Here is a 14,892-nt window from a genome sequence, read left to right as displayed (position 1 = left end):
GCTCAGGTGGATAAGGCGCCATACCATAAATCCGGGGACCCGGGTTTGATTCCGACCCGAGGTCATTTCCCGATCCCTCCCCGTCCCTCACTCCCGCTCATTTCCTGTCTCTACACTGTCCTATCCAAATAAAGGTGAAAAAAGCCCCCCAAAAAAGTCTGATAACCTCAATTGCCTTTTTGTACTACTGTGAATGCCACTGTTCAGCAAAAAGAGAAATCTATGTTGGCAGAATGAGGAATTGAAAATTGACTTAATTAAGAATTCTTAATAAAGATAACAGTTTTATCATAGTTTGGATTATCATGGGCACATCATTGGCAAAACATAAAATTCTTAATGCAGACTGTTGCCTTGAAATTTCAAGTATTCTCAACTATTCTTTTTTTACAGTGTAATCAGTACCTCATTAAGTAAAATGAAGTGCGTTTGCGTTGGAATTCCAGCACAGACACTAGAATTAAATGGCTGCCATACAGAGATGCTGATTTAAGAAAAATTTGAAGTGGTTGTTTAATTTTTTTCCAGAGCTGTATCTATGCCAGCATACATTACAATCTCAGTCTGTTCTGGTGCCATTCAGTTCTAACAGAACATGTCCATAGTCCAATTAATGTGACAATGATTTCAACATAGCTTGGCCCATGATTAAATATAATCTCTTTAATTGGAGACCAATTTCAGGCCTCCACTCCAGAGATGAAAGAAAATATTAAGGAGGGTCCCATTGCTCTTGCTGTGGAATGGCTTATCAGGGAGAACAGTTTAAAGCTGATGTTCTCAATTACCTTTCTTTGATATGCCACTGACCTTTCAGTATTCTTATTTTATTATGATCGTTATTATGGCTCACGCTCTTTATACATTCAATGTGTCTCTGAAGGACTTCTGAGTATTCCACAGGGTTCTCTGCATGAGGAACATTTCAACTATTGACGAATGTTCCATTATTTTATGTGCCTGTTCTTTACAGTCATCCAGTATATGCGAATTGTACATGACTGATTGGGAAATTTCTCTTGTGGTTATATGGATGGGCTACTATTGTTCATATACAGTACATATACTATTGCACCAGAGTGGCAAAAAATTTAGACATATTTTGGGTCAATTAAAGGCCCTTTGCAAAGTAAAATTTGCTGTGGCTTCAATGGATCTTCAGTGCATCATAAAATAGCAGTCTGTAAAGGATGACAAAGTGAGAGATATTCAGTCTTGCAGCATCAGGCGAGGCTGAGTGGTTGGCATTTCACTTATCCACCTGTTAGAAGAAAGAGAGAGAGGTCATTTATTAAGAGACAGAAAGAAAGAGAGAGGGGTGGAGGGGGAGAAATACTGGAATACAGACAGCATAATATCAATAATTCACAGCATTAATTAATTACTTCGTCTTCACTAACCACATAATTTTCATGAGCGTGGCAGTGAAACTAGACCCATTACAAAAAATAAGTGTCTGTAAACATTATATGTAATAGTTTGTGTTGCTTTATTTCACAGGAAACTATTTGCCTTGTTTGTAAAACAAAAATAGAGGCTTGATGTGAAATGCATTCTGTATCATTTTAAAACATTGTTTCACTAATTTATATGACGGCATACTGTAATGATCCATCACACCAACCACTGGATGACTCCCTTTTGAATCTGGTTCCTCTTAAAAGTTCTTCCTCATATCTTCTAAGCAAGTTTTTCCTTGCTACTATGCCTCTGGGTTACTCATTAGATACTTAAATCTACATCCAGATTTTTGCAAAGCTGCTTTGGGACACTTTCAAAAATGTGATTTTTCAATCTCTAGCCTGAGGTTGCAATAAAGCAATGCCTTTTTTTTTGAGAAATGAGTTTCATTTTCAAGTTTTATTTTCATCACTTTTTTATATATTTTATATTTTTATTCATTTTTTAGATATGAAACGTTTAAATAATTCACAGGGAGGTCAGAGGGCAAACTAAATAACAACTACATTCAGTGCATGTTTATTTGGCTCTGTGCATTATAGCACTGGCTGCTAGCTCTCTCTAGTAATACCTATATACAATAGTCTATAACGCACAGCAATACTTGTGGTATTAGTTTCTCATTTTACTTTTAAAAGAGCATTCTGATACTGTGAGTTCATTGCATTTGTGTGTTAGTGTCTTTACAGTCTGTTGGTCATCAGGAATGAAGAGGACCAAAAAGGTTGTCATGCATAACTGGGTGTTTCTTCAACTCCAGGTACTTGTCAACTTGGCCCTGTCAACTTTTAAGAAATGAACACTCTCAAAACACACTTCTAATATTCTACCTAGTTTCATTAATTTGCCTTGTAACAAAGTATGATAATGGGCACATTTGCATGATTGAGGAATATTGTTATTTTTTCCCATTTTTCTCAAGTGTCACAAAAATGTCATTTCCACCACATCTCAATTTATGTCCATTATCTGGAGATAACTCATTATGTTTGATTATGTTTCAGTTGCCATGCCTATGACTACCTAATCATACCACATGAAGAACATGACCTTATGAACTAAATTTATTATGACTCAACATTGCAAAATGCCATGAGTTGTGTCATCATCAGGAATTCATTTTTTGCAGGTTCATAGTTATTTTTAAAGTTATTTACATATTTTCTAGCACTAATGAAAAATTCATTCTAAATTTGGAAAATAGTTTAAATGTATACCAGTTGCAGGGGTTTTTTTTCCTCTTAAAACATGTGTTGTGATGTAAATGACAGTGCGTGGCTGAAATGACAGTGAAAGTTTTATCCCTAGTTGTTTTTTACTGAAATTGTCAGTCAAAATGTTATAAACCATGTCTATCATTGTTGTTATACACCATGCCCACCACGTCTTATGTAATTAAGTGAGGTATATATATATATCATTATCTCTAGCCGCTTTATCCTTCTACAGGGTCGCAGGCAAGCTGGAGCCTATCCCAGCAGACTACGGGCGAAAGGCGGGGTACACCCTGGACAAGTCGCCAGGTCATCACAGGGCTGACACATAGACACAGACAACCATTCACACTCACACCTACGGTCAATTTAGAGTCACCAGTTAACCTAACCTGCATGTCTTTGGACTGTGGGGGAAACCGGAGCACCCGGAGGAAACCCACGCGGACACGGGGAGAACATGCAAACTCCACACAGAAAGGCCCTCGCCGGCCCCGGGGCTCGAACCCAGGACCTTCTTGCTGTGAGGCGACAGCGCTAACCACTACACCACCGTGCCGCCATATATATGTCAGTGTCATGTAGTGTGTGTGTATATAACTTTTAAAAACAAGATAATGATTGCCCATGAGTACAAAATAATGATTATAAAATATCTCATATCATCTCTAGCCACTTTATCCTGTTCTACAGGGTCGCAGGCAAGCTGGAGCCTATCCCAGCTGACTACGGGCGAAAGGCGGGGTACACCCTGGACAAGTCACCAGGTCATCACAGGGCTGACACATAGACACAGACAACCATTCACACTCACATTCACACCTACAGTCAATTTAGAGTCACCAGTTAACCTAACCTGCATGTCTTTGGACTGTGGGGGAAACCGGAGCACCCGAAGGAAACCCACGCAGACACGGGGAGAACATGCAAACTCCACACAGAAAGGCCCTCGCCGGCCACGGGGCTCAAACCCGGACCTTCTTGCTGTGAGGCGACAGCGCTAACCACTACACCACCGTGCCGCCCATAATAAAATATGCATTATAAAATAAAATAAAAACTATCATTTTCATTTCCACCACAGTCTGTAATTTCCACCACAACTCATTCTATGGTGGAAATGACAGTATTTTTTGCACTAAATTAGCATACTCCCTTGCCATGCTAAGCCACTTTGGTGTTAGCACATAAAGTATCCAAAATACATAAAAGTATGCTATTTTTTTCACCTTTTTTACATCATTTGACAGATTTACAGCATGAGTGGAAATGACTCACAATAAAAATATTCTGTTTACAAGTAATAGTTACCTGGATTTTTCTCCTTTTCTGATCACCACATGTCTCTCACATTTGACCTCAACCTTGCACTTCACTGACACTGTTGTTTCCTTGGGAACCACAAACTTTTTAAAAAGTGGCTTCTCGTAGTTTAAAATCATTAGTTGTGATGGAAATGACCGACAACTGTGGGACACTCATGTTTTATTTGGAAAAATAGTTAAAAATGACCATATGCATTAGAAATTGAAATGGTATGTGTTTATTTCATGCTTTGTTAAGACAAGCATGTAAAAGAATATTTTAAAAACAATACTTTTGTAGTTGTTTTCAACATTTTAAGATTGCAAGTCTGGGTCTGGGACAAGCATAAAACAGCAAAATTAACACCCAGAAACACATTTTCATTTCCAAATTTGGGCAATCGTTTGATTCTCTTTTAAAGGAAAAAATGTGCGGAGAAAGCAAAGGCGTATTGGTGGTTGATATTTATGCATCATTGAAAAACATATGAGAAACATGTTCCACTGACCAACCACCATCGGATCAAGACACATCAACAATGCAACTCTAGGATGACATCTTATTAAAATAACATTGTCATATGTAACTGTCATTTTCAGGGGTTTTACGTGGGCTTCATTGCTGGTAACTAATTATTGTTGGCAGATAATACGCAGGCGTGTCATTGCTTTCTGTTTGGGAACAATGCAGCTTTGTCAGGCAGCAAGGTAGACCTTCATTTCCACTCTTAATGAGAGACTACACATGTGGAACAATATCAGGCATCACTGCTAATACTCCATTAATGTTGTTCTTCCCCCACAGACACAGCCGAGGCCTAACTAAGCCTTAATTTCAGAATCATGGGAAGTAGCTCGTTCTTAATTGCTGCTCCACAGCAGACTGCACACAACCATACAGAAAGCATGCATGAGAGATGAGACTTCAGCTTTTATATAATAAAGTATAATGATGGCTGGGAATGGTATCTGTTCCATTAACTGGTCTGGCTCGGTCTTACTTGTATTTTTGCATAACAAATCCAGAAAAGTATCAAGAAATAACTCAAAGCCATTCATCTCAGAATTAATCAAAAGAAAAATAATACAGGTGCACTGATACCAATTTTACCAAAATGAGTACAAAGTATTTAATGTTAAAATATTAGCTATTACTGAGTACAGATGTGACTACCTTTTTTAGATTGGGTGGGGGGTAGTGAGTTTAAAAAAAAAAAGCATTATATTACTCACATAAAATGTTTATGTAGACAGGTTTAATATAAAATGAGTTGTGTGTTTGTAGGCTAATATTTTGCCACAACAGTATAGTTTTGCTTCAACAAAGCTAATATGAATCGCCTCCAGGCTTCCTGTGCAACATGAACCGAAAAAGGCTGTACTGCACAAGAAATCAAGATTAATGCTGCACTTTTGGGTAGATTTACAGTTTGTACTTCATTTAATGTAAAATGTGTTCCAATTTGACAACATTGAAAAAAAATGACCATTTATTATTTTATAATGTCAACACATAATTCATGGTAGTAGTGTTTCCAGCCACAATCGTCATGCAGCAAGTGCTAAAGCTGTTTGAGTGAAGTCAATGTACTTATACTCAGGATGCTGCTGCCAAATACAAGTACCTAACATGCAGTACCACGTGATACAAGGTCCAAGGAACATGTAAGCCTCCTCACTATCAGGGCTCCTTTCTGTCTTATTATACAAACTTGGTATATACAAGTCAAAGGTCTCTGTGGTCGGCATGAAGCTGGACTCTCTGGTGACGGTGGCAGAGAAGAGGTCTATGGACAAACTATTGAACATCATGGACGATGCCAGTCACCCTCTGCACACCGTCATCAGCAACCAGAGGAGCCTGTTCAGTGACAGAATGCTTCTTCCCAAGTGCAGGACGAACAGACTCAAAAACTCCTTTGTCCCTCACGCCATCAGACTGTACAACTCCTCTCTGGGGGGAGGAGGGGTAACAGGAGGACAGAGGACGGGAAGGAGCAGTAGCCTAGCCTCACAATAAGCAATACCGGACAATGTGCAATATAATGTGCAATATAAAGTGCAATATCTCTCCTGCCACCCACCCCCTTCTCCCCCCTCCTTCCTCTCTTCCCCATATCTTATTCTTTTTATATTTGTATATGTAAATACTTAATTTATTTGAATTTATCTAGAAGTTTTCTCTATTTCTTTTCTCTGTTTATCTGTAATGATGCTGCTGGAATCTTAATTTCCCTGAGGGAACCCTCCCAAAGGGATCAATAAAGTTTTATCTAATCTAATCTAATCTAAAAACATACATGCCTATATATTTCCCCATTTTTGTTGCAAACTGAGAGTATAATTACTCATGATGCAAAAAGAAAATATTTACCAACTAAGACAGCCTCCAATATTGTGCATATTTAATCCCAACTTGATAAAGAGTTCTATTCTCTACATTCTAACTGCAAGCCAGGGAGCCTTTGTTTGTCACACGTACACTCAAGCACAGACTTAAGCACACAGTGAAATTTAACCTCTGCATTTAACCCATCTGAAGCAGTGAACACATATGCACACACAAGTGAGCAATGAGCACACACACACACATACCCAGAACAGTGAGCTATGCTACAGCACCCGGGGATAACGTGACCAGACATCCCGGTTTGACCGGGACAGTCCCGATTTTGAGTCGCGTGTCCCCAGTCCCGACAAAGGTCCGTCGGGATGCTGAAATGTCCCGGTTTACACCAAACACTAACAAACTGTCCCGGTTACAGCGATTATATATAGCCAACGAGATGTCAATAAAGCTTCTAGCAATTCAGCATCAATGAGCGTGTGTGCGCAGTCAACCTTACAGTGTATCTATTTGTACAATCTTGCAATATAGAGGCCACATTATAACGGTTATTTTCGCTAGCGGCAATGCCGAACGGATGAGTGCTGGGCGGAGATGTTTGCGCACTTCAAAAATAGGGAGATTCCTTACAGCAATGTCAGCCAGCAATGTCAGCCAGCTTTGCCAGTTTGTCATGTGCCTACCTGGCACCAATGCTCCAGTTGAGCGAATATTTTCACTCATGAGTAACACCTGACTGACGAGAGGAATCGCATGATCGTGCCTCCTCTCAAAGCCTTGCTCATTACCCGGGCCAATTTCGACGATACTTACTCGCAGTTTCACAGCAGGCTCTCGGGCAATAAAGAGCTACTGGAGCAAATTCACTCATCATGTAAATATATGCAATAAAATGACATCTTCTTTAGGGTGGGTGGCTGTGTTTCTGAAACATTTTTTGTTGTCTTTCATCTATCTTTAATCTGTATCACAGATTGTCTTGACTTGTTTGATGCTGTTGTCAACTCAGGGTTCATCTCATCTCATCTCATTATCTCTAGCCGCTTTATCCTTCTACAGGGTCACAGGCAAGCTGGAGCCTATCCCAGCTGACTACGGGCGAAAGGCGGGGTACACCTTGGACAAGTCACCAGGTCATCGCAGGGCTGACACATAGACACAGACAACCATTCACACTCACATTCACACCTACGGTCAATTTAGAGTCACCAGTTAACCTAACCTGCATGTTTTTGGACTGTGGGGGAAACTGGAGCACCCGGAGGAAACCCACGCGGACACGGGGAGAACATGCAAACTCCGCACAGAAAGGCCCTCGCCGGCCATGGGGCTCGAACCCGGACCTTCTTGCTGTGAGGCGACAGCGCTAACCACTACACCACCGTGCCGCCCACTCAGGGTTCACGTTTTCAAAATAGTTAATAGCCTACACGGTTAAGATTAAACAGAGGCATTTTGGGTAAAGGTTCGGAGGTGACAACGATTAGGCTCATGCGCTCGTTCCTGTTACAATGCATAGCCTATTGTTTAAAAAAAAAAGTTCGTCGCATAAAATGTTGATGTTAATATGCAAGCAATGCATTTTCTTGGTGTTTTCACAAAGGTGAAATAAATCAGTTGAAATTTAGGCTATTGGCCTATTCCCCATTCACATCTGTTGTCTGATTTTCTTACTTTAACTGAATTGTGATAGAAGTACATGTAGATAACAAGAAAATACTTGATTATTCTCTAAAATGTTGATAAAAGTGAGCTTCTACAAAATGATAAAAGCACCTGTCTGAGCCATGGTTTGAGCAGGCGCATATTTACATCAAAACGCGTGTGCGTGCACGAGTATCACGGTCACGCGCAAAGTGTCCTGGTTTTAGACTCGAGAAATCTGGTCACCCTACCCGGGGAGCAGTTGTGGGTTAGGTGCCCTTGCTCAAGGGCACTTCAGCCCAACCTCAGGCCATGGCTGCACCATGTTAACCTAACCGCATGTGTTTGGCGGAAACCGGAGCACCCGAAGGAAACCCACGCAGACACGGGGAGAACATGCAATCTCCACACTTAAAGGCCCCTGTCGGCTGCTGGGTTCCAACTCAGAACCTTCTTGCTGTGAGGTGACAGTGCTAACCGCTACACCACCGTGCCGCCAATATACTGCACACATCTTGGGCCAATTTAGAAGAGAATGGTTAATTTGAACAAGAGTTTGCATGACAAATTGAATTTTAAGACACTAGAACAGATACTAAAGATTCAGACAACGTGAAGACCACAAATTATTGGGCTGCAATTTTCTGCAGCACACTCAGATACTACATGTGCGCTTTTCAGTGAACAAGCTGTCATTTATATTTATGGTGCACCCATAGAAACCAGTTTTGTGATACCATCCATCTAAGCACTGTACTCCCCTCCAGGCTAAAGCCAATAACCTGCTCCTTCAGTGGGAAGGAGAAATAAATAAACAATTAAACGAGAAAAATATTGACCAGCTGCCTTGTGTGTGTATGGTGTACATATGATTTTTTTTTGAAGCATGGCTGTATAAAAGGCTTTCTTCATTAGTGCATTTAGTATGTACTTAGCAGACTTATTCTACTTAATCTTGCGTCTGAATCTAGTGACTCAATCGAGTGTCTGAGTCAATTCAAAAAGTTAAACAAATATCCATTAGGTTGCATTTGTTCCTTCTGACTGCCATCTTGTATGTAACTCAATCCTCTGTTCACCATTTAGATCTTCCTTGTTCTTACAAGATGCACCACTGCTTAGCACAGTGAATAAAGGACATTCCGTTATTGGTTAGAATGTACTGTACAGACTGTTCTAACCTTGCATTAAGACAAAAAGGCCTCTTACGTCTTACCAGTGTTGCGATCTATGTAAAGAAATTCAAACAGACCTGAGATGCTTTGATAACAGCATCATTTTACAAATATATTTCATTGATTTTAATTGTGGGCGGCACGGTGGTGTAGTGGTTAGCGCTGTCGCCTCACAGCAAGAAGGTCCTGGGTTCGAGCCCTGGGGCCGGCGAGGGCCTTTTTGTGTGGAGTTTGCATGTTCTCCCCGTGTCCGCGTGGGTTTCCTCCGGGTGCTCCGGTTTCCCCCACAGTCCAAAGACATGCAGGTTAGGTTAACTGGTGACTCTAAATTGACTGTGAGTGTGAATGGTTGTCTGTGTCTACGTGTCAGCCCTGTGATGACCTGGCGACTTGTCCAGGGTGTACCCCGCCTTTCGCCCGTAGTCAGCTGGGATAGGCTCCAGCTTGCCTGCGACCCTGTAGAAGGATAAAGCGGCTAGAGATAATGAGATGAGATGAGATTTTAATTGTCTTTCCCCCCTGTTTTTACTTCCTACTCCCACAGACACCAGTAGCAAATTCATTCGCGTATAAATGAAAATGGAAAAGAATTACATAAAGCTTAACAAACTAAAAGCAGATGATGTGGATTGCCAACAATTAATTTCATGCGTATGGCTCAATTGTGAATATAGTTGCATACTTTCAACTGTAATTGCACATTAAAAAAATGCACAGAGCACAAGTATTTCGACTTATCCAATCTAAATGCTTGAGAGCAGGGAGTAAAGGTAATTGTTGAGGATAATGAGCACAACGCTTGGATGGATGAGTTAAGTCTGGCTTTAAGTGTGTATTCTCCTGTGACAATGTAAACTCTGCTATGCCTCACACCACTGAGCCACTCTACCCTTTATTCACCCTTACTGACTTGGCCATCATTACTTTTCTCATTATCTCTCATGGCTCATAAATATTCTAGAGGGTCAGCCTTAGGAAGACCCATACACCTTCTCTGGCACTGAATTTTAGTAGCATAGATGCATACAAATACATGTATACCACATGTACATGCACAACCTGACTGAGGGGGGAATAATTTCATAGCCATTGGAAGAGTCTCTAAAAGTTCTGAGAATGTCTTCCAATGCCATTTGTCATTATTCTCATGAAGGTCTTAGAGCTTTTTAATACTCTGAAAGGCATGCTCATGTTAATGTGCTTCAAATTATATACATTCCAGAAGGCTGAATTTAATGGAATAATGAAAAAGACTCGGATTAAACAGTGATACATCTGTTTTTCAGAAAAAAAAATTGATCTCACTATTCTAATTAAAATATTCATAAGAAAATGTATTGAGATCGCCAAAAGTATAGATAAAGATAACGGTGGTGTTGATCAATGCAAGATCTGTGTCCAGTAAGACATTTATTCGAAATTACTTTTTTTACATCCTGGAAAATACACTTTCTATTCTTAACTGAAACATGGTTTGGCATTAATGAAATTAGTCCTCTTGTCGAACTTGCTCCTGCAAACTGTGACTTCATTAGTTTTAGAAAATGGGACGAGGTGGAGAAACTGTGATAATATTTAAAAACACTTAAATGCCGGGAACTCCCTGAAGAATACTCAGCCTTTGAACTACAGATGAGGAGACTTAAACGTAGACTGCCTTTCAGATTTTTCAAGTGTAGGTCATAAAAAGAATTTCCCGACACCCAATTATTTTTGTCTAGTGGACCGAAAGCTACTGAATTCGAATCACAGACTTCCAATTTTATTAGAACAAGTAATGAATTTGCAGCCATGTGGCCCTAAATTCTCCGCTATTTTTACCTGCTTCACCATAACCCAATTCAAGATACTACGTCATGCAACACGTGGTGGGCTTCCCCTGTTTGCGCAAGGCATTGTGGGATACAAATTTGAAACAGGAGAGGAAAATGGAGGAGGCAAATGAAACATGAAAGACCGACTACAGTAACGGAAAGTGAGAAGACGTTATGTTGCGAAGGAAAGGAAACGCAGGACCAAATTAATAAATATCGGCGGTCAGCGAGCACCTCGGTGTGATCAGCTGTTCGTTTAGTGACAAAATGATGTAACTGTCAGTGCACGGTCAAGGTAAACCTGTAGATGGCAGTAATGTAACACTGGATGCCAGCTGCCGTAAAACCCAAAAGAAGATGGAAAAGAAGAAGGTAAACCTGCGCACGCGCACACCAGACTTCTTCTGTCTGCTTGACTGCACGAAGCGAGTGATTTCATGCACATTATTTGCTAGAGAATCCCCTCAAATTAAATAAATTCCCAGCCACAGAATGGCCTTTTTTTGAGATATTGCAGAAATAAACATACATCACAATGACCAAATTTCAGAGGCAACTAAATTTCACCGATTTTATGAAATCGAAAGGCCGTATACTGTAGCTTTAAAATTGTGAAGCCATTGATTTGTGTTTAGTGTATTGCCCTCCCTAACCTACCAAGGAATTTATGAATGAATTCTCAGATTTCCTCTCATTAATCATTGCTAAACCCAATAGAATTTGGATGATTTTAATATCCATGTCTGTTGTCTTTCCAAGCCTATCGTTATGGAGTTCACTGAATTACTGGACTCTTAATTTGACTCAACATGTAATGGGTCCTACTCATGAACGTGGTCTTAATCTTGATCTTGTGCTGTTATTAGGTCATTGTATTGACTATGAACTACTGACCATCATCTCCGACCATAAACCAATTATTTTCAATTTCACATTGCCGTGTCAACCTACTGTAGCCAGAGCCTGAGGTCATCCCTTTCGTAGTATAAACACCTCTACAGCTAGCCAGTTCATACGGTAGATGCCTGGTCATGCACTTCATCTTATCACCCCTCTGCAGTTGTGAGAGGAATCAGATTCAATTTTTAATTCTACCTCCTCAGCTATCCTTGACTCTATTGCTCCCTTAAAACTCAGAAGAACTTGACCCGAATCCCAGCCATGGCTAAATGATACAATACGGGCTTTAAGGTGGGATTTTAGGAAAGCTGAGCAAAAATGAGAAAAAGAAAAAAAAAGACAAGCTCCACATATCATATGATATTGTGAAAAGCTCACCTTCCAAATTTAAGATAAAATAAGATAAAACTTTATTAATCCTGAAGGAAATTCTTCAAGAAGCTGTTAGGATAGCAATAACAAAATACTTTGCAGATATCATTTCAAAAAATTCTCACAAACCTAAGAGTTTCTTTAGCACAATTAACTCTTTCATCAACACTCGTGCGGCTCATGGCCCTGAAGCATCTGTTGAATCATGAAATTTCAAAATGTCTCACTTTCAACATTCAATATGTTATGTTCTATTGTGAATACAATATCAGTTTTTGAGATTTGTAAATTATTGCATTCCGTTTTTATTTACAATTTGTACTTTGTCCCAACTTTTTTGGAATCGGGGTTGTATGCAAAAATATAGAAAATTGTAAAGGGTTCACAAACTTTCAAGCACCACTATATAGTCTCCCATATGAAACCTACCACATCTCCCCTTGATGTAATCACCTCAAAACTTTATACACATTTGATGTCCTGCAGCACAGTGTTTTATCCATTAAAAATCATCACTGGGTACCAGCACACTTCATTTGTTTCAAACATGGTACTGTCCAACCTCTTTTAAAAAGACAAATACTCGATCACAGGGAGTACAGTAACTTCTGACCTGTCTCAAAGCTATCTTTTTTTCTCCAAAGTTTTGGAAAAAGTTATATCTTCTCAGCTAGTCCCATTCCTGAACAGAAATAATATATTTGAAGTCTTTCAGTTAGATTTTATGGCATTTCACAGCACTGAATCTGCACTTTTAAAGGTAACAAATGATTTACTGCCTGCTTCTGACTCTGGTAACTGTGCCATTTTAATTCTGTTAGACCTCAGCGCAGCCTTCAGCGCTGTGTATCATGATGTGCTGATTGCAAGATTAAAATGTTATGTTGGTATTCAATGTGCAGCATTAGATTGGTTCGTCTCTGGTTTATGCCTCTTATTCTGTTTTATTGTAATGGCTTTATCAGATTTTACTGGTTTTATCTAATGTTATTTTCTTTGAGCATATAGCTATTGGTTTTATGTTTTATTATTATTGTATGATTTTATAATTAACGCATTTCTTTCTATTAGCATTCTAGGCATGTTGTACCACATAACAGACTGCATGTGTGATGCTGTTAGGACTGGGACTGTTTTGGCCTCTAGAGGCCGCTGTTATGTTTATCTTGTCATGGTTGTTTTGGCCTCTAGAAGCCGCCACTGTGTTTTGTGTTTGTCTTGATTGCCTGTTTCCTGCCCCGCCCTGTTCCTTAAAGAGTTTGTGTATAAATACCCCTCTGTTTATTCCCCTAGTCACGGAGTCTTTATGCTATGTTGTCTAATGCTAGTTTCCTCTGTCCCACGTATCTTGCCTGTGCCCTTGTGTTTTTGATGTTTTTGCTTTCTTTGGACTTTGTATTTTTGATCTTCTGAGCATTCTGCATTTTTGCCTTTCCTTTTGTTTTTTGGGACTTTGAACCTTTGGATATTTTTATTTTTGGTCATCTTCTGAGCTTTTGGATTTTCTTTTTGTTTTTTCCATCAGATTGTATATATTGTAAATAAACTGTTTTTTGATACTCTACCTACGCCTCCGCCTCTGCACTTGAGTCATCCCCCTGGTGGCCTAGTGGGGGTTTGCTGGATTATCACACCAGCGACCCGGGTTCGAATCCCAGCAAAACCCTAACAGAAAGACTCCGTCATGACCGACTCAGCAGAGGCTTCTTCAACTGTCTACCCGGCTAACCTTCAGGGAATGATGGCCGCGTTAACACGCCTCGGATCCACCATGGACACTCAGGGACGGACTCTTGCAAGCCAACGTGAGACCCTTGCTCGCCATGAGGTACTGCTTCAGCAAATTGGGAAAACCCTGGCACAGCTGACTTCTCTGCCCCCATCTCCTGCGCCTGATTCCGCTCCAGTGCCTCCTGCCATGCTGCCTCCTTCACCTCGCGAACCCAGCCTTCCTGCACCACAGAGGTATGACGGCAAGCACAGTGAGTGTCAGGAGTTCCTTACCCAGTGCCAACTCACCTTTGAGCTCCAGCCTACCACCTACACTACGGATCGCCGCAAGGTTGCCTTTGTGATAACCTTGTTAGCTGGTAAGGCACGAGCTTGGGCAACAGCCATCTGGCAGAGACAGGGACCTGAGTGCTTTGATTTCCAGCTGTTTACGGAGGAGATGCTTCATGTCTTCGATCAAGCAGACATCAGCAAAGACGCAGCCAGAAAGCTCATGTCCATCCGGCAAGGAGGAAGCGTCGCAGACTACGCCATCTTGTTCCGGACGCTCGCAGCAGTAAGTGGATGGAATGAGACTGCCCTGGTTTCAGCCTTTCACCATGGTCTGTCTGACCTCATCAAAGACGGCCTGGCCTCTATCGGATGCCCAAGTGACCTCGAAACACTGATTTCTCATGCCATTCATCTGGACAACAGGATTAGAGAACGCCGCCAAGTCCTGAGTCTCCCCGGCCTCACTGCCTCAACATGGAGCCCATCTACCTCCTCCAGTGACTGTCCAGAACCCATGCAAGTGGGCCATACTCGCCTCTCCGCATCTGAGAGGGAGCTCAGAAGGAGGGACAAGTGCTGCATCTACTGTGGCAAGCCTGGTCACTTCCGAGCATCATGTCCCGAGCTCTCGGGAAAAGGACCGCCTCGTCCAGCCGA

The 14,892-nt window shown here is 40.9% G+C and overlaps 1 protein-coding gene across 1 annotated transcript in view; it reads right to left on the bottom strand.

Annotated features, from left to right (window-relative positions):
• Positions 1–648: 648 nt before the first annotated feature.
• Positions 649–14,892, bottom strand: part of zgc:174356 (uncharacterized protein LOC100137120 homolog) — a 47,980-nt gene continuing 33,736 nt past the window's right edge. Inside the window, exon 7 of the mRNA XM_060934207.1 lies at positions 649–1,261. Coding sequence (XP_060790190.1) covers positions 1,210–1,261 — 52 coding nt within the window. The 3' untranslated portion in view covers positions 649–1,209. The remainder of the gene's footprint in view (positions 1,262–14,892) is intronic.

This window comes from Neoarius graeffei, chromosome 11 (assembly GCF_027579695.1).
Source record: "Neoarius graeffei isolate fNeoGra1 chromosome 11, fNeoGra1.pri, whole genome shotgun sequence".
In the NCBI taxonomy this organism is placed as follows: Eukaryota; Metazoa; Chordata; class Actinopteri; order Siluriformes; family Ariidae; genus Neoarius; species Neoarius graeffei.
The sequence above is the reverse complement of the archived record's forward strand: the minus strand, read 5'-3'. Positions and strand labels throughout refer to the sequence as shown.